The sequence below is a fragment of the Sus scrofa genome, chromosome 16, assembly GCF_054392235.1.
Source record: "Sus scrofa isolate SSC_HxYL_T2T_F1_AM1 chromosome 16, Sscrofa_HxYL_maternal_Yorkshire_Landrace_v2.0, whole genome shotgun sequence".
Classification (NCBI taxonomy): Eukaryota; Metazoa; Chordata; class Mammalia; order Artiodactyla; family Suidae; genus Sus; species Sus scrofa.
The window spans coordinates 37,678,608-37,700,149 of NC_139398.1; the positions used below are offsets into that span (position 1 = coordinate 37,678,608).

General features: G+C 41.5%; 1 protein-coding gene and 1 long non-coding RNA gene across 11 annotated transcripts in view; both read right to left on the reverse strand.

The window, feature by feature from the left end:
- The window catches only part of TTC33 (tetratricopeptide repeat domain 33), a 67,521-nt gene extending 46,185 nt beyond the window's left edge, over window positions 1–21,336 (reverse strand). For 6 of the 10 annotated variants that reach the window (XR_014831198.1, XR_014831197.1, XM_085002159.1 and 3 more), the window contains exons 1-2: window positions 20,744–21,090; window positions 13,803–14,024 (exon numbers count right to left, since the gene is read on the reverse strand). Coding sequence is in view for 6 of the 10 variants with exons in the window: in XM_085002159.1 (XP_084858285.1) it covers window positions 13,803–14,023 (221 nt within the window). In the remaining 4 variants the exon portion in view is untranslated. Of the gene's footprint in view, window positions 1–13,802; window positions 14,025–20,743 lie in introns of all 10 variants that reach the window. The other 4 variants (XR_014831196.1, XR_014831195.1, XM_021076656.2 and 1 more) reach the window with 2 other exon arrangements.
- Window positions 537–6,297, reverse strand: LOC146395515 (uncharacterized). The gene is made up of 2 exons (XR_014831206.1): window positions 3,212–6,297; window positions 537–1,249 (listed from the first exon to the last, which is right to left on the reverse strand). It is a non-coding gene; the product is annotated as an uncharacterized LOC146395515 (long non-coding RNA).
- Window positions 21,337–21,542: the final 206 nt, after the last annotated feature.

The following is a 21,542-nucleotide window of genomic DNA, read 5'->3' on the forward strand; positions in this document are numbered from 1 at the left end:
TTTTCCATTAGAGCTGATTTGCAGTGTTCTGTCAATTTCTACTGTACAGAAAAGTGATCCAGCAGATATATTCTTTTTTCACATTATGCTCCATTATATTGCATCACAAGTGACTGGATATAATTCCCTGTGCTATACAGCAGGATCTCATTGTTTATCCACTCCAAAGTCAATAGTCTGCATCTAATAACCCCAGACTCCCAGGTCATCCACTCCCTCCCTCTCCCCCTTGGCAACCGCAAGTCTGTTCTCCAAGTCCATGAGTTTCTTTTCTTCCACTAATATCATGACAGAGTTCTATCATACAGTTTTATGTGCTCACATGGAAATACCAGAATGAATTTAAAAGCTATTCCTATACATTTACATTGCAGTAAATCTGTAGCTAACATTAAGATTCATCAATTTCCTTATTAAAAATGATATTGTCAAGAACATTAAGGTTTTCACCTTATTTTACATTTTTTCTAAGATTTACAATAATTGCTCCCCAAAAATGTTTAATGATAGAAATAACCTTTCTGGTTTAGTTTAGATTTTGTTATTGGAAGTGACTTACCTTTGTTCCATATATAATATTTGAAATTAAAGTTTACGTCCTTGATTTTGTGGGAGATTTCATAAAAAAATTATAATGATATTGAAAGTAGTTTTAGACAGATTGGACTCAAAATCGTTTGATTTCCAACATAGGTAGATAGGTTCCAACTTTTAGATAATATTTAATTTCCTGAATTAAACTCTGCCCAAATCTCTATAAATTATTTTGGTTTCTCTGTCTAGAATTTAGAATAAACATTCTTTTTTTTTCCTTTGGCCACACCCATAGCATGTGAAAGTTCCAAGGCCAGGGATCAAACCTATGCCACTTTGCCAGATCCTTATCCCACTGAGCCACCAGGAAACTCCCTAGGATAACACTGAGAAGAAAGCAAGGAGAAAATAATGTGCATTTACATACAATAAGCACTCATGTTAAGGAACCTAATTTAAGATAGGAACCAACTTCAGATAAGCTCAAAAAGAAAGAAAAAAGAAGCAAAAACAAAAACAAAAACAAAAAACAAGGAGTTCCCGTTGTGGCGCAGTGGTTAACGAATCCGACTAGGAACCATGAGGTTGCGGGTTCGGTCCCTGCCCTTGCTCAGTGGGTTAACGATCCGGCGATCCGGCGTTGCCGTGAGCTGTGGTGTAGGTTGCAGACGCGGCTCGGATCCCGCGTTGCGGTGGCTCTGGCGTAGGCCGGTGGCTACAGCTCCGATTCGACCCCTAGCCTGGGAACCTCCATATGCCGCGGGAGCGGCCCAAGAAATAGCAAAAACAACAACAACAACAAAAGACAAAAGACAAAAAAAAAAAAAAGAAGCAAAAACAATGAGAGAGAAAAAATACACCTCCTAACTGCATAGTCTCTCAATTTAAGGAAAGGGGATCTAGATCAGGAAGAAGTATTGAGATGACGCTCAGACGAGAGTCCCAGTATGTTTTTACTAGGTAAGAGCAAGGGAAAACTACATAAACACACTTTAAAAATTAATACTAAACTGCTCTGAATTTTAGTGACACTCATTGAAATTATGTGGACAGAGGATTAGGTTAAGTCATAAAGTTTACTTTCAGTAATAATTTAAACTATTTACTTACACAAAAGAACAAACATGTCTTTAAAAATTCTAATTTATTACAGACAAGAACAAACAATTTATGGCAGATCAATTCACTCTGGAAATGGTAGGAAGGAGCTCTGAAATTACATGAAGGTGGAAACACACTGAATAAAGGTCATTTTCCAAAGCAAATTAAAACAACAATACCAACTTCTAACTAGTACAGGACATTTCTGAGTTGCGATTATAACTGAAAGCAATTACTCTGCTCTACTCCTTGCTACACTAGACAATGAGAATTTTCTGAAAATCTTCTAAAAAGTCGTAATTTTAATACCCCAACTTTTAACTTCAGATACAAGTCATTTAAAATATTTTACCACCTATATTACTCATTCATTAAGCATACATGTCACAAAATAAAATTCACAGGAAATTTATTCCAGTACTATTTGGATCAAGTAAAAATATTTATAAATAAATGGGCAGGACTATTGCCAGTTCCCTTATTTTAATGATAAGTATGAAAAAATCCAATATAGGCATAATAAATAGAACTCCCTTCACCTGGATGAACACACCCACTTCTCTTCTTGCCTCCTCAGAAAAGCCTTCTGTGACGCCTTATCAAAATCATTCCAGTGAACATTGGCTCATGGAATCCTGTTATTTACCTTTGCAGAATTACTGGAAATTCTACAAAGGTAAATAAGAAATAACTTACATTTATTTCTGTGTTTATTTAAACTAAAAGCTCTATGGAGACAGGGCAACAGGTACTGTGCTCACCAAGTTGTATGTGGCTGTGGCACCTAACACAGGGTGAACTGGGGCAACATGGAATGGCCCTGACCAGAAAATAGTGGCCACTGCCTAATCCAAACTTTTAAATTCCACAATTTAAAATGCAGTCTTAAAGGTCCTTATCCATTTCAGCATATTTGGAAAACCTAGTAATAAGAATAAAGTATACTTTTGTCCTAAAAAAGACACAAAATGAAAAACTTTGGAAATATGCTATATTCTATCTTCTCCCTCTGGAAAATTAAATTATTCCTTCATAATAATCCTTAAACTCATGATTCCCTAGTAGAGTACATTATATTCCATAGGATTTAACAGAAGCAAATTTATTTCCTACAGTCTTAGCCTATCTGCCCAACCTTTTTCTCCTATTCCCCACCACACCTCTGCTTTACTCAGCTGCACCTTCGCCCTGTCTCTACCCAAATATCACTCCTTTGTTCGCGTGGGTTCCTCAGTGTCCCAGTTCCAGTTCCTCCCCTTCTCATCCAGTCAAAGGCTCTCTCTCCTCTAAGACCAAGTTAAAATCCCCTTTTCTCATGAAGATAATGAGTATCACTTAACTGATCGCACAGGAACACTTATAAGCGAAGGTACTTTATGTTTCACATAGTGCTTTCCATACAGTTACTTAACATAAAATTATTTTCACAAAGTTAATTCACTTAGTCCTCATGAAAGTCCTATAAAATTAAAAAAAAAATTTTTTAATCTTTTTTAGGGCCACACCCTCGGCATATGGAGGTTCCCAGGCTAGGAGTCAAATCAGAGCTGTAGCCACCGCACAGCAGCTATGCCACAGCCACAGCAATGCCAGATCCAAACCACGTCTGCTACACACACCACAACGCCAGATCCTTAACCTGTGGAGTGAGGCCAGGGATTGAACCTGCATCCTCATGGATGTTAGTCAAATTTGTTTCCGCTGAGCCACACGGGAACTCCAAAAGTCCTATACAATTGGCATTACTTCTTGTCATTTTTCTGACAAAGAAACAAATGTAGAGAGCAGCTATAGGACTAGTCCAAAGGCACATGGTACTAACCCTACAAAAACCAGGATTTGAAGCTGGCTCTTATAACCACATGACCAATGCTTTCTCCAACTACCCTGATGTTCTTTTCATTTACTTTTTCTCTAATTTTTCCATGTGTTTTTGTCTTCTCATTACTAATGAGTTCAGGGACCAAAGGGTGCACTTGCTTATATTCTCTACAAGACCCAGAACATGGCCAGGCACTTAGAAGGTGCTAGTGTCACAGATTCTACCTGTCTCACTTGTATTACTTTCTCCAAGGGAAGTCTTGGAAAGCAGCAGAGAGAAGCAAGGAAGACATGAGGAGCTAGCATGCCAACAATAAATCAAAAAAAAAAAAAAAAGCTATGGGAAAGGAAACATGGGTAGAAAGAATCAAAAGTTTATTAGAATTCTAGACATAGCAGGGTACTTTAAGACACTGGGATGTCTGAAGTTTCAGGAGTTATTGTGGTTTTTGAAGAAGGGCCACAGTCAGCCTGAATATTTTAGGGTTTATGGACCATACAGTCTCTGTCATGACTACCCAATTCTGCTGTAGCACAAAATAAGCCACAGACAGGAGTTCCCTGGTGGCCCAGCTGTTAAGGATCCAGTATTGTCACCGATGCAGCTCTGGTTTGATGTCCAGCTTGGGAACTTACGCACATGGGCATGACCAAAAAAAAAAAAAAAAAAATCTGCCACAGACAACAGACAAACAAATATACATTTTGTGTTCCAATAAAACTTATTTATAAAAACAGTCTGTGGTGTGCCAACTCCTACTCTATTTAGCCCAGCCACCATTAAACTTTGCCACATTTGTCAAATGTTCTTTTTACTTTCAGTCCTATTTTCTACCTAACTCAACCAGGGGCAGTTATGATCTCATGGAAGGTGTTTATGGCAATTTCTGGAGGCCTTTTTGGTTGTCATTAAGACTTGGAGACACTAGTGACAGGGGATCAGGGATGCTACCATTCCACAAGGCAAAAGGCAAGCCTGGGCAACAAGAAACTGTTCTGCCCCAAACGCCAATAGCATCATTACTAAGGATGGCCCAACCTATCCACCCCCAAAAGCTGCTTATGCACCTAAGTTGTCCCAAAATATCAAATAAAACGAGAAGTTTAAGATGACACTGACCATCACTAGGTCCGTTTTTTTTCTCTTTTCATTAGCCAGGCATGCAAATATGCACATACATACACACATGCACACACGCAAACACGGACATACAGATTTGAGGAAAAAAGAAAAATGTCCTTTCCCCAGTTGCACTGCTTTGATTTTGAAAACATAGCCATGGCTGTCAGCAGAGACACTGCCAAATGAAATGTGCTTTGTACGTAGCCCAAGGTACATGAAGGTTTAAAGGAACAGGTGAGCTGCTTTCCCCTGGCTAAAGAGAAGCAAGAACTGGTGGGCATTCACTTCACTGCTGTCAGCTTGTCTGATTCTTTTCCTCCCTCATTTCTCTCTTTGATTGACCTCTCCTGGCCTACAAAGAAAAGGTGGCTCCACCTAGTTCCTCCATTTCTGGATCATAGGAAACTTGGCACCTAGTAAATCAAGGGTCTCTCATAATCTCCACAGCCTATCTCTTAATTCAACTTTGGTTTGGAACAGGCTGAACAGACACAGCCCGATTGCAGCTGCTGGATAGGAAGCATTAAAAGATAAAAAACTTGGTTTGAAGTCACTATGGTTAATAAGTGACCAAAGTCGGACTCAGCCAGTTTAAAGACAACCTTAACAGTATGCAACTGAACTAGCACAAAGAAGGAAGCAGAGTGAATAGTTCCAAGGACTGCACAAGGGCAGGGTAAGATAATACCCTACACTGAGGTAAAGAACAGCTGGTGACCAAGCCACATAAGTCAGCACATTTATTTACCAGACAGAAATATCAAAGTGTTTAGCCCTCTTTGCTCCCAATTAGATTGGTAATTTACTATAGCATCAAGTTTAATGAGCTATATAATTACCAACTTATTTATTTCATCAATATTTACTGAACATGAGAGCAGAATACTACTCTGGGCCAGGTACTATTCTAGGTACTGAGGATGCAGCATTCAGAAGATAAAAAAGGATGCTAGTATTCTTCTAAAGCTTACATCCTAAGAATGTATATGTGTGGGAAGAAGGCAGAGGAAGACAAACGTTTAAGTTAAAACCTGGGTAAGTGCCATGATGAAAAACACATGGAGGGATGTGATGGGGTGACCAAGTGGCTATTCAGGATGCACGGTCAGGAAAAGTGTCTCTGGGAAGGCACCTGAGCTGAGAGCCGAATGACAAATAGTGGCCAGCCAATGGAAAATCTGGAGAAGTTCATACCAGACAAAAGAAGAGCCCAAGGTTTGAGGCAAGGAAAGAAAACTAGCATGGTTATAAGAGGAGGAAGGGGGTGAAAGGTCAGAGAGGTAGTCCAAAGCCATGATCATGGAACTAGTAGGTCATGGTTATGAGTGTGGACTTAACTATATGAGTGATGGGGAATTCATCAAGTTTCCATGCAACACAGAGACATGAACTGATTCATATTCTGAAAAGATTAGGCAGGTCCAGAGGCGGAGGGGTATAAGGATGAGCATTGGGAGACCTGTTAGTTAGGAGACTACCAGAGAAACCTAGGCAAGAGATGACAGTAGATGAGACTAGGATGACAGCAATGAAAACAGAAGGGAGGATACAAGTGATTTGGAATTTGTTAAAAAGTCAACTCAGAGTTCCCTTGTGGTGTAAGGATCCAGCATTGTCATTGCAGCAGCTTGGGTCGCTACTATGGCACGGGTTCCATCCCTGGCCCAGGAACTTCCACAGGCTGCAGACGCAGCAAAAAAAAAAAAAAAAAAAAAAAAGTAAAGTTGTCTCAACTTGGATTGGATATGAGGAGTGAAAAAAAAAGAAAGGAATTCAAGATGATGTCTTAGCTTATATTACCTGGGAAATAAAGCTTGAGCACTAAGCTTAAGCTTATAGGCTAACTCTTTGTTGGGGGTATGATCCAAGGGAAGTAAGAGTAAGGAAAAAAAAAAAAGGAAAAATGAGGCAGGAAGGAGGGAGAATAAATACAAGGCATATGTTAGGCTGACAACAGCTTCAAAAACAAACACAGATGATTGCTAATTTTGTAGAACTTTTTCAGAGACAGTATGAACTTCTTTGTATTGGAAACAATCCAGTAGGGAAAGGAAAAAGAAAAATATCTACAGCCTCCCTTCCATCAGTCAACGTTGGCCCCATAAGGCTTTAACCTACTCACACTTCTGGATGTGTGACCCAGTCCCTCTAGAGCATCTACAGCTCTGACCTAGCCAGAGTCGAGGTGTGGGAATCTTTCATTATGAGTTAGCACCAACATGGGGACTCCCTGGTCTGTGATGACAGCAGCTGCCAGGACCTTATGGTAGTAAGAATGTTTGTAATAATCTATAATGAAAAATAATCTGGGAAAAAATATATGTAACTGAATCACTTTGCTGTATACCTGAAATTAACACAGTATCATCAATCTATTACACTTCAGTTTTTAAAAAAATATTAAAAAGATTATCATGAGCTGTCCAAGGGGCAGAGATGTGGAGGTGAGGGGCTGGTGATTAGCTCTGGACTGGCACATAAACCAGCAGAGAGAACTCTTGGCCTTGGGGCTTAAGTAACTGGACAAACGGTGGCACCTTTTATCACTGACATGGGCAAGACTGGAAAGGACCAGATGTTGGGAAGAAAAATCAAGAGTTCTGATCAGTACACATTAAGTGTGACATATTAATTAGACATTTAAGTGGGGATAAAGCAAGCACAGGAGACATAAGAGTTGGAACTGAGGTGGGAGGACAGCACTGCAGCGTATGTTTGGTAGTTACTGGCACAGACATACTACTGAAAGCAAGAGACAACATACATTTAAGAAGGGCAAGAATGTATACAGAAAAAAGCATTGTTTAAATATTGTGGCCCACCAATATTTATGAAATGAGAAAAAAAAGAGCAAGCAAAGAGGATTAACAAGCAGTGGACACTGAGACAAAAGAAAATACATGAGACTGGTGCTAAGGATTCACACACAGTATATTTAGGAAAGGAGGGCTCAGCTATGCTGAATGATGGTACCGTGAATGAGAACTGAGACCAGGTGACTGGGTTTGACAATACGGAGGTCATCAATACTCTCCACAAGGGTGGTTTCAGAGGACTAGTGCAGACAGAAACCGACTGAAATGGACTGAGAGGATGATTCATCAAGACATGGAGTATGTAGTGAAGGGGGCACTGAGAACGGTAGGATGTGTGGAGTCTTTTTTTTTTTTTTTTTCTTCTCTTTTTGCAATTTCTTGGGCTGCTCCCACGGCATATGGAGGTTCCCAGGCTAGGGGTTGAATCAGAGCTGTAGCCATCGGAGCTGTAGCGGCCGGCCTACGCCAGAGCCACAGCAATGCAGGATCCGAGCTGCGTCTGCAACCTAAAGGATCCGGCAGCTCATGGCAGTGCCAGATCCTTAACCCACTGAGCAAGGCTAGGGACCGAACCCGCAACCTCATCATTCCTAGTCGGATTCGTTAACCACTGAGCCACGACAGGAACTCCAAGGGAAGGTTTTTAAATGAGTGCTGTCAGGGTATGTTTGTGTACCAGTGAGAGGAAGCTGGGCCAGGGGGAGGCAATATACAGGTAGGGGAATAGGAGGCAGAAACTATAAGGTATAAATATAAAGTAAGCTACAAGGGAATATTGCATAACATAGGGAATATAGCCATTATTTTATAATAACTATAAATGAATCACTGTTATACACCTGTATCTTATACAATATTGCACATCAACTACACTTCAATTAAAAATACAAGGCTACTATTCACAATAGCCAGGACATGGAAACAATCCAAATGTCCATCGACAGATGATTGGATTCGGAAGATGTGGTATATATACACAATGGAATACTACTCAGCCATAAAAAAGGATGACATCATGCCATTTGCAGCAACATGGATGGAACTAGAGAATCTCATACTGAGTGAAATGAGCCAGAAAGACAAAGACAAATACCATATGATATCACTTATAACTGGAATCTAATATCCAGCACAAATGAACATCTCCTCAGAAGAGAAAATCATGGACTTGGAGAAGAGACTTGTGGTTGCCTGATGGGAGGGGGAGGGAGTGGGAGGGATCGGGAGCTTGGGCTTATCAGACACAACCTAGAATAGATTTATAAGGAGATCCTGCTGAATAGCATTGAGAACTATGTCTAGATACTCATGTCACAACAGAAGAAAGGGTGGGGGAAAAAACTGTAACTGCAATGTATACATCTAAGGATGACCTGACCCCCTTGCTGTACAGTGGGAAAATAAAAAAAAAAAAAAAATACAGGCTAAAAAAAAGAGCAAGAAAGAATGATGACATCAAAATGAAAGGGGATTTTAAGAACAATATTCCTGAAAAGGCAAGAAAGGATATGGAGTTCCCGTCGTGGCTCAGTGGTTAACGACTCTGACTAGGAACCATGAGGTTGCAGGTTCGATCCCTGGCCTCACTCAGTGGGTTAAGGATCCAGCATTGCCATGAGCTGTGGTGTAGGTTGCAGATGCGTCTTGGATCCCACGTTGCTGAGACTCTCGTGTAGACCGGCGGCTACAGGTCCAATTTGACCCCTAGCCTGGGAACCTCAATATGCCATGGGAGCGGCCCAAGAAATGGCAAAAAGACAAAAAAAAAAAAAAAAAAAAAAAAAAAGATAAGGTCTAGTGGAGGGGTGGGTTTTGATAAAAACAGGGGCACTTCATTACAACATTGTGAAAGCAGATGGCTTGGATGCAGACACACTCAGATTAGAAGATGTGGTGGTAAGAATAAAAAGGCATTCTACACTGACTCCATCTATCTCTTCCACAGAACATGAGGCAAGATCACTGCCATTAAAATATACCCAGGCTATCACTCAACACAATGTGTTTCACACAGCCAGATCACCACAAGTTCACTTCGTAGATATGCTTTTCTAGACAAGAGACAAAATTCATGGTAAACTCAATTATATTCCTGCTCCACACACATACATATTAATTCTCAAAAGGAAACATCAGACCACTTCGCTACCCAATCAAGTATCACCACCTAGTGGTTGAAACCTTAAAAGCCAACATATCAAAGTTGGGACCCACATTGTGATTCTTAAAAAGATACACCTTAGGTAATAATAACTCTAGGAAAAGATGTCTGAACAAAATAATTTATAAAAAAAACTTTAAAAGTACCTGATATATACCAATCACTCATAAAATCTTAAATTATCTAAAGTATATTTATTGAGGAAGTTTTCTTGAGGTTCAAAATCCAGCATTCCCACAGCTGTGGCACAAGTGGCGACTGCAGCCCAGGTTCAATCCTTGGCCCAAGGAACATCCACATGCCAAAGATGTGCCCCACCCCACCCCACTCCCCACCGCAAAAAAAGTAAATTTAGGAGTTCCCGTTGTGACTCAGTGGAAATGTATCTGACTAGCATCCATGAGGACGCAGGTTTGATCCCTGGCTTAGTGGGTTAAGGAACCAGCATTGCCGAGAGCTGTGGTGTAGGTTGCAGACTCAGCTTGGATCCAGCACTGCTGTGGCTGCAGCATAGGCCAGCAACTACAGCTCCGACTTGACCCCCAGCCTGGGAACCTCCACATGCAGCAGTTTGGCCCTAAAAAGACAAAAAAAAAAAAAAAAAAAGGGACATTTACTGAGTGCTTATGGAGTAGGTATTAGGTGGCATGCTAAACTCCTTTACATGGACTTGCTCTTTAATCCCATAATAGTCTATGAGGTAAGCGCCACCATTTTACATTGAAGGAAACTAGAAACTGACACTTAAAAGGTTGCCCAAAATTTATACAAATACAAATGATAAAGCTAGGATATGAACAAAATGAAAATGACTTCAAAATCCAGACCTGTAATCACTAGACTCACTCTACTATAAGACACCAACATTACTTAGGGCTTGGGTAGAAAAGTAAACCAGTCTTTGGTTAGAAAGAATCATGAACACTATACAAGGCAGAACTTCAGAATTTAAAAAACATTCCACTGCAAACCAAGTTTTCTAAGACTATAGATGGCTACTCATGAAGGAAACTGGATGGCAGGAGACTGGTGCTCAAGAACTGTGCCCCCTTTGGAGGAAGAATGACATTAATGCACTTGGTTCACATGCTGTATTCAATGTGCTCAAACAAAGCTGTTAGATGGCCAAATAAAACTAAATGAGAAGATCTTGAGGCTAAAAAGAAGAAAATCACAAGGCAAAAGAATGTATCCCAGAAAGTAGAAGGAGCTCCCTCCTTTCCATCCATCAACCTTCCTCCCTCCTGCCTTCTCTAGCAATTCCTCTGGAGGCATCCCGACTTTTCCACCTTCTCTAAGGATCGTCACGCATTCCAAGTTCAAAGCTGTTCCATATTTTGTTGCTTAATCCTCACCATCATAGGTTTACAGGGAAAGGAACGAGACTAAGTGTCATACTCTCAAGCAGGAGGAAGGTGGGAAAATTCTGTTCCCTAAGGCCCTGTGTGGTGGGAATCAGAGATAAAATATGTTCTCAGAATACTATGTTCTAATCTGGAGTGGAAAATGTATATTCCTATAGATACAATGCAATATATAGTAGTTAATGTACAAAAACTTACTTAGCCATAATATAGCACGACAAGGCAGCCTTATAAATATTCAATAAGTATTTACTGAGGGCCTGGTAGGTGCCACAAATTGTTCTAAGAGCTTAAGATAGAGTCCAAAAGTTTGTCCAGACAAAGTCCCTACATTCCTGGAGCTGACGTTTCTACAGAAGAGAGAGAGGAGTTCCCACTGTGGCCCAACAGGATTGGGGCATCTCTGGAGCACTGGGACCCAAGTTCGATCCCTGGACCAGCACAGTGGCTCACATCTGATCCCTGGCACAGGAACTCCATATGCTGTGGGGTGGCCAAAAAAGGAAAAAAAAAAAAAAAAGAAGAAGAAGAAGAAGAGAGACAAACAAGCAGGCATATAAGATAATTTCAAAAAGGGAAACCTACTGAAAGAAAATTTAAAAGGCCAATGTGATGGAGAAAGAGGGTGTGCAGCGGTGCTACTTCACAAACTGGGGAGGCAGGGAGGGGCTCACTGAGAAGAGCACACGTGAGCAGAGATCTGAAGGACAAGATGATAGACACCAGAAAACAGGAAGTAAGAGCTTTTCAGACAGAGTCACAAGACAAAGTTGTCCAATAGGGCTGTATTCAAAGCTCTTCAAAGGGCAGGCCAGTGTGGCTAAAAACAGTGAAAATGAGGATGGTTTAAGATGAAGCTGATTTGGAAGACAGGGACTGAGTTTTATTTTTTATTTTTATTTATTTTTATTTTTTGTCTTTTTAGGGCTGCACCTGCAGCATATGGAAATTCCCGGGTTAAGGTTCAAATCGGAGCTGTAGCTGCCAGCCTACACCACAGCCACGACAAGGTGGGATCCTTAACCCACTGAGTGAGGCCAGGGATCGAACCTGTGTCCTCATGGATGCTAGTCAGATTCATTTCCACTAGGCCATGACAGGAACTCCTTATTTTTAATTTAACTTCACTATTCTTCCTTGTATTATTTTCTATTCCTCACAATCAAGTTTACTGTTCTCTCAGTTAATTTCAGACAAGACTATGCAGCAAATAACTAACTTTACTGAAAAATAAAAACAAAATAAATTACCACACACACAAAAATTAATGTTCTCTTAGATATTTTTAAACTATTATTTCCATTTATTTTTGGCTTAGAGTAGCTGAACCACTCGTTTCTACCAGATTCCTTTAATTCTGTTATCTTCTAAAGCTGTGCATACATTTCTCCAAAACAAATGCTAAAGAGCTAAAAAAAACTTAATCATCTCACAGTGTTGTCCATTCAAAATAAAGCATTCAATCCAGCTGACTTCAGTGAAATGACTCAATGTTTTGACATGCAGGCCAAAAAAAAAAAAAAAAAACATAACAAAAAAACACAACAAGAGTTATTTTGTTTATCCACAAAGTTGCTATCTCTCATCTACCACAGGAAATTCAAAGGGGATCCCATGGCAATAAGTGAATAGCTTTTCCATTCTACACACTAGTGTGGTCTAGAAAAACAGATAAAAACAACAAAGTTAATGAACTTTTAACAGGCACTTACAGGAATTTCTAAAGATGTTTTATGGATGTTCTGAAAATGATTTCATAAATGTGGAAAATTTAGTTGGTTTTCCTCTGACTAAGACAGAATGGCCAATTTTGCAAAGTTCTGCAGGAGAAAAATCTTTGTGCCTAAAACATCACAAATGAGAATTCGTAGTCTAACTTGAGGCTGTTAAGCTGCTTACTGTCGTTGACTCTGATTTAGTTTCTATCTCGCACTCTCAATTTGAGGTGCTATTATAGTTTAAGCATTATTTCACATTTGGTTTCTTTTTCTTTTTTCTTTTTTTTGTCTTTCTAGGGCCGCACCCAGAGCATATGAACGTTCTCAGGCTAGGGGTCGAAGCAGAGTTACAGCTACCGACCTAGGCCACAGCCACGTGGGATCCAAGCTGTGTCTGCAACCTTCACCACAGCTCATAGCAACACTGGATCCTTAACCCCTGAGTGAGGCCAGGGATCAAACCCTCATCCTCATGGATACTAGCTGGGTTCGTTAACCACTGAGGCATGACGGGAACTCCAAGCATTATTTTATGTTTTATATTAAAATACATTAATATGATTAGTCCCAGAATCAAAAACAATTATGTGCCTAGAAAAAAAATGCTGGTTCCTCAACTTTAACTCATTATGACAAAAATGATAAACAAGGAATCTGGAACTCCTGTCGTGGCTCAGTGGTTAACGAATCCGACTAGGAACCATGAGGTTGTGGGTTTGATCCCTGGCCTTGCTCAGTGGGTTGAGGATCCAGCATTGCTGTGAGCTGTGGTGTAAGTCACAGATGAGGCTCGGATCCTGTGTTGCCATGGCTCTGGCGTAGGCCTGTGGCTACAGCTCCGACTGGACCCTTAGCCTGGGAACCTCCATATGCCGTGGGTGCGGCCCTATAAAATACAAAAAATAAAAATAAATAAATAAATAAACAAGGAATCTTATAACCATCCTTACCAATAGAAAAGCAAAGGAAAAAAAGAACAAAGAAAAGAAAAAAAGTGCTTCTTGCTCAGCACTACTTCTTTCAATCTTTCAAACTCTTCAACACCATACAAAATAACCAGTCAAAGGCACACAGGTCTGACTTTAGATCTCTGGATGATCTGAGGAGTATTCTACCCTACCAAAGACCAAGACTGTTCTCTGTAAGAAAACTCTAAAAGCATACCTTTTATTTTCAGCCAAATTGGCTCCTTCGTCCTTCAGCTGTTTACTTTTCTCAGCACAGCCTTCAAGGAGAATTTCTTTCCTCCGTTTAACAGCCTGAAGCCAGTTCCCTTCATCATTCTCAACTGCATCCTTCTCATCAGCAGCTTCAGCTTCAAACTGCTGGGAAGTGACCTTTGAGACCTTCTCACCAATCTTCCTTTTCCATCCAAAGGAAGCCATTCTGGAAAATTGCAAAGAAAGAGCTTTAAATTTCACACGTGGCCCTTTATAGAAGTAATTCAACAAATAGGTAAAGAAAAGATAATTGGATAATTGGATTAGACTATCACTATTTTTTAACCCTTAATTAAATAGTGGATCTAGGCAATAATCATCGAAGGCTGTAAACATCATAAAGACACGAGCACAATATGTATCTCCTGATAAAAGGGACATAGCACCCATGAAGTACTCTCGCCAAAAATTAATGCTCAGGAGTTCCCGTTGTGGCTCAGTGGTTAATGAATCCGACTAGGAACCATGACATTGTGAGTTTGATCCCTGGCCTCACTCAGTGGGTTAAGGATCCAGCATTGCCGTGAGCTGTGGTGTAGGTCGCAGATGCAGCTCGGCTCCTGCGTTGCTGTGGCTCTGGAGTAGGCTGGTGGCTACAGCTCCAATTAGACCCCTAGCCTGGGAACCTCCATATGCCGCAGGTGCAGCCCTAGGAAAGCCAAAAAGCCAAAAAGCCAAAAAAAAAAAAAAAAAATTAATGCTCAATCAGATCAAGCCTTTACCAGCTTACAAGACATGTGGGATTCAGATGAGCATGCTAAATAATGTCAGAGACGCAGACAGCAAGAAACAGAAACTAAAGAAAAATAAAACTGGCTTCTTCAAGAAAAAAGGAACGTTGGGAGATAACCCTTGATTAAGAGAGACTTAAGAGACATACTAACCAAATATAAGCTTGTTTAGCTACGATTCAAGCCACCCAACAGGGAGGAAGTCTTTACGAAATAATAAGGGTAAATCAGAACAGTGATTTGTAAGAAATTCCTGGGAGTCCCCATGTGGCACAGTGGGTTAAGGTCTGGCTTTGTGCAGCTGTGGCACAGGCTGCAACTGCAGCCTGGGTTCAAGCCGTGGCCCAGGAACTTCCACATGCCATGGGTACAGAAAAAGAAAAAAAAAAATTCCTGCTATTTTTTAAAGTATGAGAGTAGTACTGCGACTGTTTACAAAAAAGAACACTTATCTTTTAGGCATACACAGTAAACTATTTTACACAAAATTATATGATACTAGGAAGTGTTTCAAAGTAATCAGTGGGAATGGTGGGTGCAAGAGAAGAGCTATGCTAGAGAATCAGGACCATGCCAAACTCATTCCCAGACCCATTATAATATGGGAGAATGAGTTTCCTATGTTTGAAGATGACTACAAGTAAATTAGGGGAAGAACCAAGAAATGGCTGAAAATCCAAGTGTGGTTACTATGGAACAGAAGTCCAGAGGCAAAAGAGAACAACATGAGAGAATGGATCATTAGGAAGATCTCACAAGATATTAAAATAAGTCAAGATAAGAAAGAAGTCTTGGAGATCCCACTGTGGCTCAGCAGTTAACAAACCCAACTAGTTATCTGTGAGGAGGCAGGTTTGATCCCTGGCCTCGCTCAGTGGGTTAAGGATCCAGCATTGCCATGAGCTGCAGCTGCAGTGTAGGTCACAGACCTGGCTCAGATCTGGCACTGCTATGGATGTGGTGTAGGCCGGCAGCTGCACCTCCAATTGGTACCCCAGCCTAGAGACTTCCATATGCTATGGGTGGAGCCCTAAAAAGCAAATAAGGGGAAAAAAAGAAAAAAGAAAAGAAAAAGAAAAAAAGAAAGAAGTCTTGGAGTTCCCCACTGTGGCACAGTGGGTTAAGGATCCGGTATTGCTGCAGCTGTGATGTAGGCTGCAACTGCACTTCAGATTGTATCCCTGGCCTAAGAACTTCCATGTGCCACAGGTGCAGCCAAAAGGAAAAAAAGAAAAAAAGTCTTGTATTGATGACTATCCCTAAAGATGACAAGAATGATTAAATTTTCAGGGGTTCTCATTGTGGTGCAATGGGATCAGCAGTGTCTCTGCAGCACCAGGATGCAGGTTTGATCCCTGGCCCAGCACAGTGGGGTTGAAAGATCTGGCACTGTCCCAGCTGCAGCACAGTCACAACTGCAGGTCGGATCTGATCCTGGGAACTCCATGTGCTTCTGGGAAGCCAAAAAGGGGGGAAAAAGAAGGAATGATTACGTTTTCTGACTTTAAGTTCCCAAATGGAACTTTGCTTCTGAATCAGCAATGCAAAGGACCCAGTAGAACCCTAATAATATAGATGGAAATCTGGTGTGTTTATTAAAGGCAAATTACATTAGAAACCATTGATCATGTCTGTAGATTATTGAGAGCAAGCATTATGATGAGTAGTAAAGGGAAAGACCCACGTGTATTATTTTTTTAATTAAAAGGTCATTCACGTTCCCATTATTCCTCCCCCATCCTCCAACCTAAACCATTACTATAAATGCTGAGGACACGTGGAGGTTAAGGCCCCAGATGGTTCTCAACCATGTTCGGAAACCCTACACACACCAATGCCTCAGGTATTTCTGCCTTTCTCCTCCACAAATCCTTTTAGATCTAGAAATCAGAGGCTGGAGAGGTCAGGACAAAAAGAGGTTACAGGGGTCTAAGAGGCCTGATCACTAACAACTGACAAGTTTAGCCTTGAAGAGAGGGACAAGAATACACCTCTCTCAGATGAGAGTTAAAGGGAGTTCCCTGTTGGCTCAGTGAGTTAAGGACCTGGCATTGTCACTGTTGTGGCTTGGGTCACTGCGAGGGCACAGGTTCGATCCTTGGCCTGGGAACTTTCACATGCCTAGGGCATGGCCAAAAAAAAAAAATATATATATATAAGAGTTAATATTGAGTGAAAAGTATAGGCAAGCTCAGAGGAGGAGAAAAAAGAAAATGAAGGATTTCATAATCCCAAGCTTCACATTTCTCAGAGAAGTAGGATGCTAGTCATTTGCTTCAAGTAAAGGGAAAATAAATGGATGTGAGGGCCTGGGAAGAACAGAAAAAAATCTGAAATGGTCACTGTAGGGAATAGGAAAAGCAACAAAAAAGAATGTGTAAAGAGAATTAATATCGTAAAAATGGCCAGACTACCCAAAGCACTCTACAGATTTGATGCAATTCCTATCGAATTACCCATGACATTTTTCAACAGAACTAGAAAAAAAAAATCCAAAAATTTATATGAAACCATAAAAGACCCAGAATTACCAAAGCAATCCTGAGGAACAAAAACCAAGCAGGGAGCATAACTCTCCCAGACTTCAGACAATATTCCAAAGCCACAGTAATTAAGAGAGTGTGGTACTGGTACCAAAACAGACATACAGACCAATGGAACAGAAGAGAGAACCCAGAAATAAACCCAGACACCTACAGTCAATTAATCTTCGACAAAGGAGGCAAGAATATAAAATGGGAGAAAGACTGGGAAAACTGGACAGCTGCATGCAAATCAATGAAACCAGAACAGACCTCACACCATGCACAAAAATAAACTCAAAATGACTTAAAGACTTACGTGTAAGACACGATACCATAAAACTCCTAGATGAGAACACAGGCGGGAGTTCGCTTCTTGGCTCAGCAGTCAACCAACCTGACTAGGATCCATGAAGACGTAGGTTCAAACCCTGGCCTCGCTCAGTGGGTTAAGAATCCAGCATGCCATGAGCTGTGGTGTAGGTCGAAGACAAGGCTTGGATCCAGCATTGCTGTGGGAGTGGCACAGACCAGCAGCTATAGCTCCAATTCGACCCCTAGTCTGGGAACTTCCATATGCCACAGGTGCAGCCCTAAAAAGAAAAAAAAATATATTCTCTGACATCAACCATACAAATGCTTTCCTAGGTCAGACTCCAAAGGCAACAGAAATAAAAGCAAAATTAAACCAATGGGACCTAATTAAACTGACGAGCTTTTGCGCAGCAAAGGAAACCATAAAAAAAAAAAAAAAAGACAACCTATGGAATGGAAGAAAATAGTTTTAAACGATGCAACTGACAAGGGCTTAATCTCTAAAACACACAAACAACATATACAACCCAACAGCAAAAAAATCAACAACCCATTTGAAAAATGGGCAAAAGACCTGAATAGACATTTCTTCAAAGAATATATACAGATGGCCAAAAGACACATGAAAAAATGCTCAACATCACTAATTATTAGAGAAATGCAAATCAAACCTACTATGAGGTACACCTCCCACCTGTCAGAATGGCCATCATTAACAAGTCAACAAATAAGAAATGCTGGAAAGGGTGTGGAGAAAAGGGAACCCTCCAGCATTGTTCATGAGAATGTAAATTGGTACAACCACTCTGGAAAACAGTATGGAGGTACCTCAGAAAACTAAATAAAGAACTACCATATGACCCAGCAATCCCACTCTTGGGCATATATGGAGACAAAACTTTCCTTGAAAAAGATGCGTGCACCCATAAGTTCACTGTAGCACTATTCACAATAGCCAAGACATGCAAACAACCTAAATGTCCACTGACAGATGAATGGATTAAGAAGATGTATATATATATGTGCACACACACACACACATATATATATGCACACACACAATGGAATACTACTCAGCCATATAAAGAGCAAAATAATGCCATTTGCAGCAACATGGATGAAACTAGAGAATCTCATATTTAAGTGAAGTCAGAAAGACAAATACCGTATGATATCACTTACATCTGGAATCAAATATACACCACAAATGAACCTTTCCACAGAAAAGAAACTCATGGACTTGGAGAAGACTTGTGGTTGCCAAAGGGGAGGGGAAGGGGGAAGGAGTGGGATGGATTGGGAGTCTGGGGTTAATAGATGCAAATTACTGCCTTTGGAGTGGATAAGCAATGAGATACTGCTGTATAGGACACAGGAAACTATATCTAGTCACTTATGATGGAACATGATGGAAGATAATGTGAGAAAAAGAAAGTATATATATATATGTGTGTGTGTGCATGTGATTGGGTCACTGCTGTACAAAAGAAATTGACAGAACATTTTAAATCAACCATAATGGAAAAAAATAAAACTCATTAAAAAAATAAAATAACATTTGGGGGAAAAAAAGGAGTAAAGAATCAAGGACTCGGAGTTCCCGTCGTGGTGCAGTGGTTAATGAATCCGACTAGGAACCATGAGGTTTCGGGTTCGGTCCCTGCCCTTGCTCAGTGGGTTAAGGATCTGGCTTTGCTTTGAGCTATGATGTAGTGGGCAGAAATGGCTCGGATCTGGCGTTGCTGTGGTTGTGGCATAGGCCGGCAGCTGTAGCTCAATTACACCCCTAACCTAGGAACCTCCATATACCATGGGTTCAGCCCTAAAAAAAAAAAAAAAAAAAAAAAAAAAGCAGCAATCTTCTATTACCAAAGCCATTGGTACAATTTAATATTGTCTCTAAACTGTCTAGAGACCAGAAGAGTACAGTCAACACAATACAGGATAACTGCCTACCAGAGAGTAAACAAAGGAAGCTATGATATGAGAAAAAAAAAACCCTGGAAGTTTCTACAAGCCCTTAAGTTTCATGAATAAAATTTAGCCCCTGGAGAGTTACTGCTATGGTGCAGAGTTAAGGCTACAGGGTTGCAGCAGCTGTGAGAGGTCGAAGCTACAGCTAAGATTCCATCAAGGGCTGAGAACTTCCATATGCCGCAGATGACACCAAAAAAAAAAAAAAAAAAAAAAAGCCCACCCACCGTAAAGGTGAGTGCATATATGCAAAAAGTCCTTCCACCTAGGAAAATCTTAACAGCTGGAGTTGATTCGGATATCTTAAACAGTATCAGTTTATTGTTCGTCTAAAGCTATCTGAACGTGAAATTAAAACTTAAGGCTTTCCTAAATTTATACAGTTGGATGGGCAAGGTGCCAACATCCTAGCCTTTACATTTTCCCTCCAGGATAAGGAATCATATGGGTAAGTCATAATCATATGGACTTTATGTTAAACTCATAAAACAACACAAATTTCTTATTCACTTATTTATTTGGTGTTTTGAGGGCCGCACCCGCGGCATATGGAGGTTCTCAGGCTGGGGGTCGAATCCGAGCTGTAGCTGTTGGCCTAAGCTCCAGCCACAGCAACGCGCCATATCCGAGCAGAATCTGTGACCTACCCCACAGCTCACCGCAACGCCAGATCCTTAACCCACTGAGCGAGGCCAGGGATCCAACCCGTGTCCTCATGGATACTAGCCTGGTTAGTTAACCACTGAGCCACGACGGTAGCTCCACAAATTTCTTCTACACGGAATTGTAATAAAGGAATGCCACGAAAATTCTAGATAACGATGCTGCCATCGAAATTCTTTTGTTGATACAATGAACCCTGGGATAGTCACTCAAAGACGGTGGACGCCTTGACATTTTACCCTGCCACAGGCTAGGGAAGGCTTCTCTCCATGGCATCGGTGGGTGCAGCCCTCAAGGCCAGAAACCTGAGAAACACAATCAAGTAGTCAAAACAGCACCCTTCCGGATAAGAGCTGGGTTCAGAGAATGAGGAATTCTTGAAAGGATTTGCCCGAAAATGTTACCGCAAAACAGAAACTAGTAATAGCGACTTCCCATTTATTTTGCATAACAATTAAAATGTGCGAAGTTCATAAAGGCTGGGCAGGACGTCACCCGCGAGTTCACAGCCCCGCCCTCAGCCGCGGGAACCTTCCTCCCAGGGTGCAAAGCAAACTCGCCTCCCGCCCCTCCCACCGCTCAGGGCAGGTCAAACCCCCGCCACCCGCCTCGGAAGCCGCCCTCGGCGCGGGCGCAAGGGAGAACGGGACACCCAGACTTGCTGGTCCCTAAAGACCAACCTTAGCGTCCCGGTTCTGTCACACCCGCGGTGGGTCTCAACTCCGACTTCTGAAGCTCTTTCCCCCCCGTCACCCCAAGACCCACCAGCCTCGTTTCCTCCTCTTCCTCGGGCTTCCACCACGGACCGGGTAGTCCGTGTTACCTAATGATCGCTCTCCAGTCTCGTATTTACATTCTGCTTGCCCTTTGCCCACCGGAAACGGAAATTATGCCCGACCTCCTACCTGCTTGCCTTTGGTGGCGGGACTTCTAAAAAAGGGGGCACGCCGACCTGGGGTGTCCGAACTCTCCAGAGAAAGGAGCAGGCAAGCCGAGACTCTGCGCCTTTCTCAGCCGCAGTCTTTTCCCTGGTACCACAAATCCCAGAAGTCACTGCGGCCGCACCGACCCCATGACCCTCCGCGGCTGGTATGCAGGGAGCGCCCTCTAGCGGTAAACGAGGGCCTACAACGCAGTAGTGCAGGAAACCAGCTGCGCAAGCTGAGTGTGCGCGCGGAGAGAACCGCCCTGGCGGTACCGGGCGACCCATGCAGTCAGCAGACGAGGCGCATGAGAACAGTTTGGGGAGGGTGCTTTACAGACTAAGTTGATGAGGTCGGTCAGTCGCAGAGGACAGAAAATAAATAAATGGAGACACGTTAACTCAGGGAAGTGTTCAGGAAATTGAAAAATGAAGATGGTCGATCTCAATGTCTGTGCAAAGGAAGATCATTTTTCTAGACCTGATTTTCTCAACTTCAATGCTGCAACATTTCGAACTGAATAATTATTTGTTGGGAAAAGGGGGGCTCTCCCGTG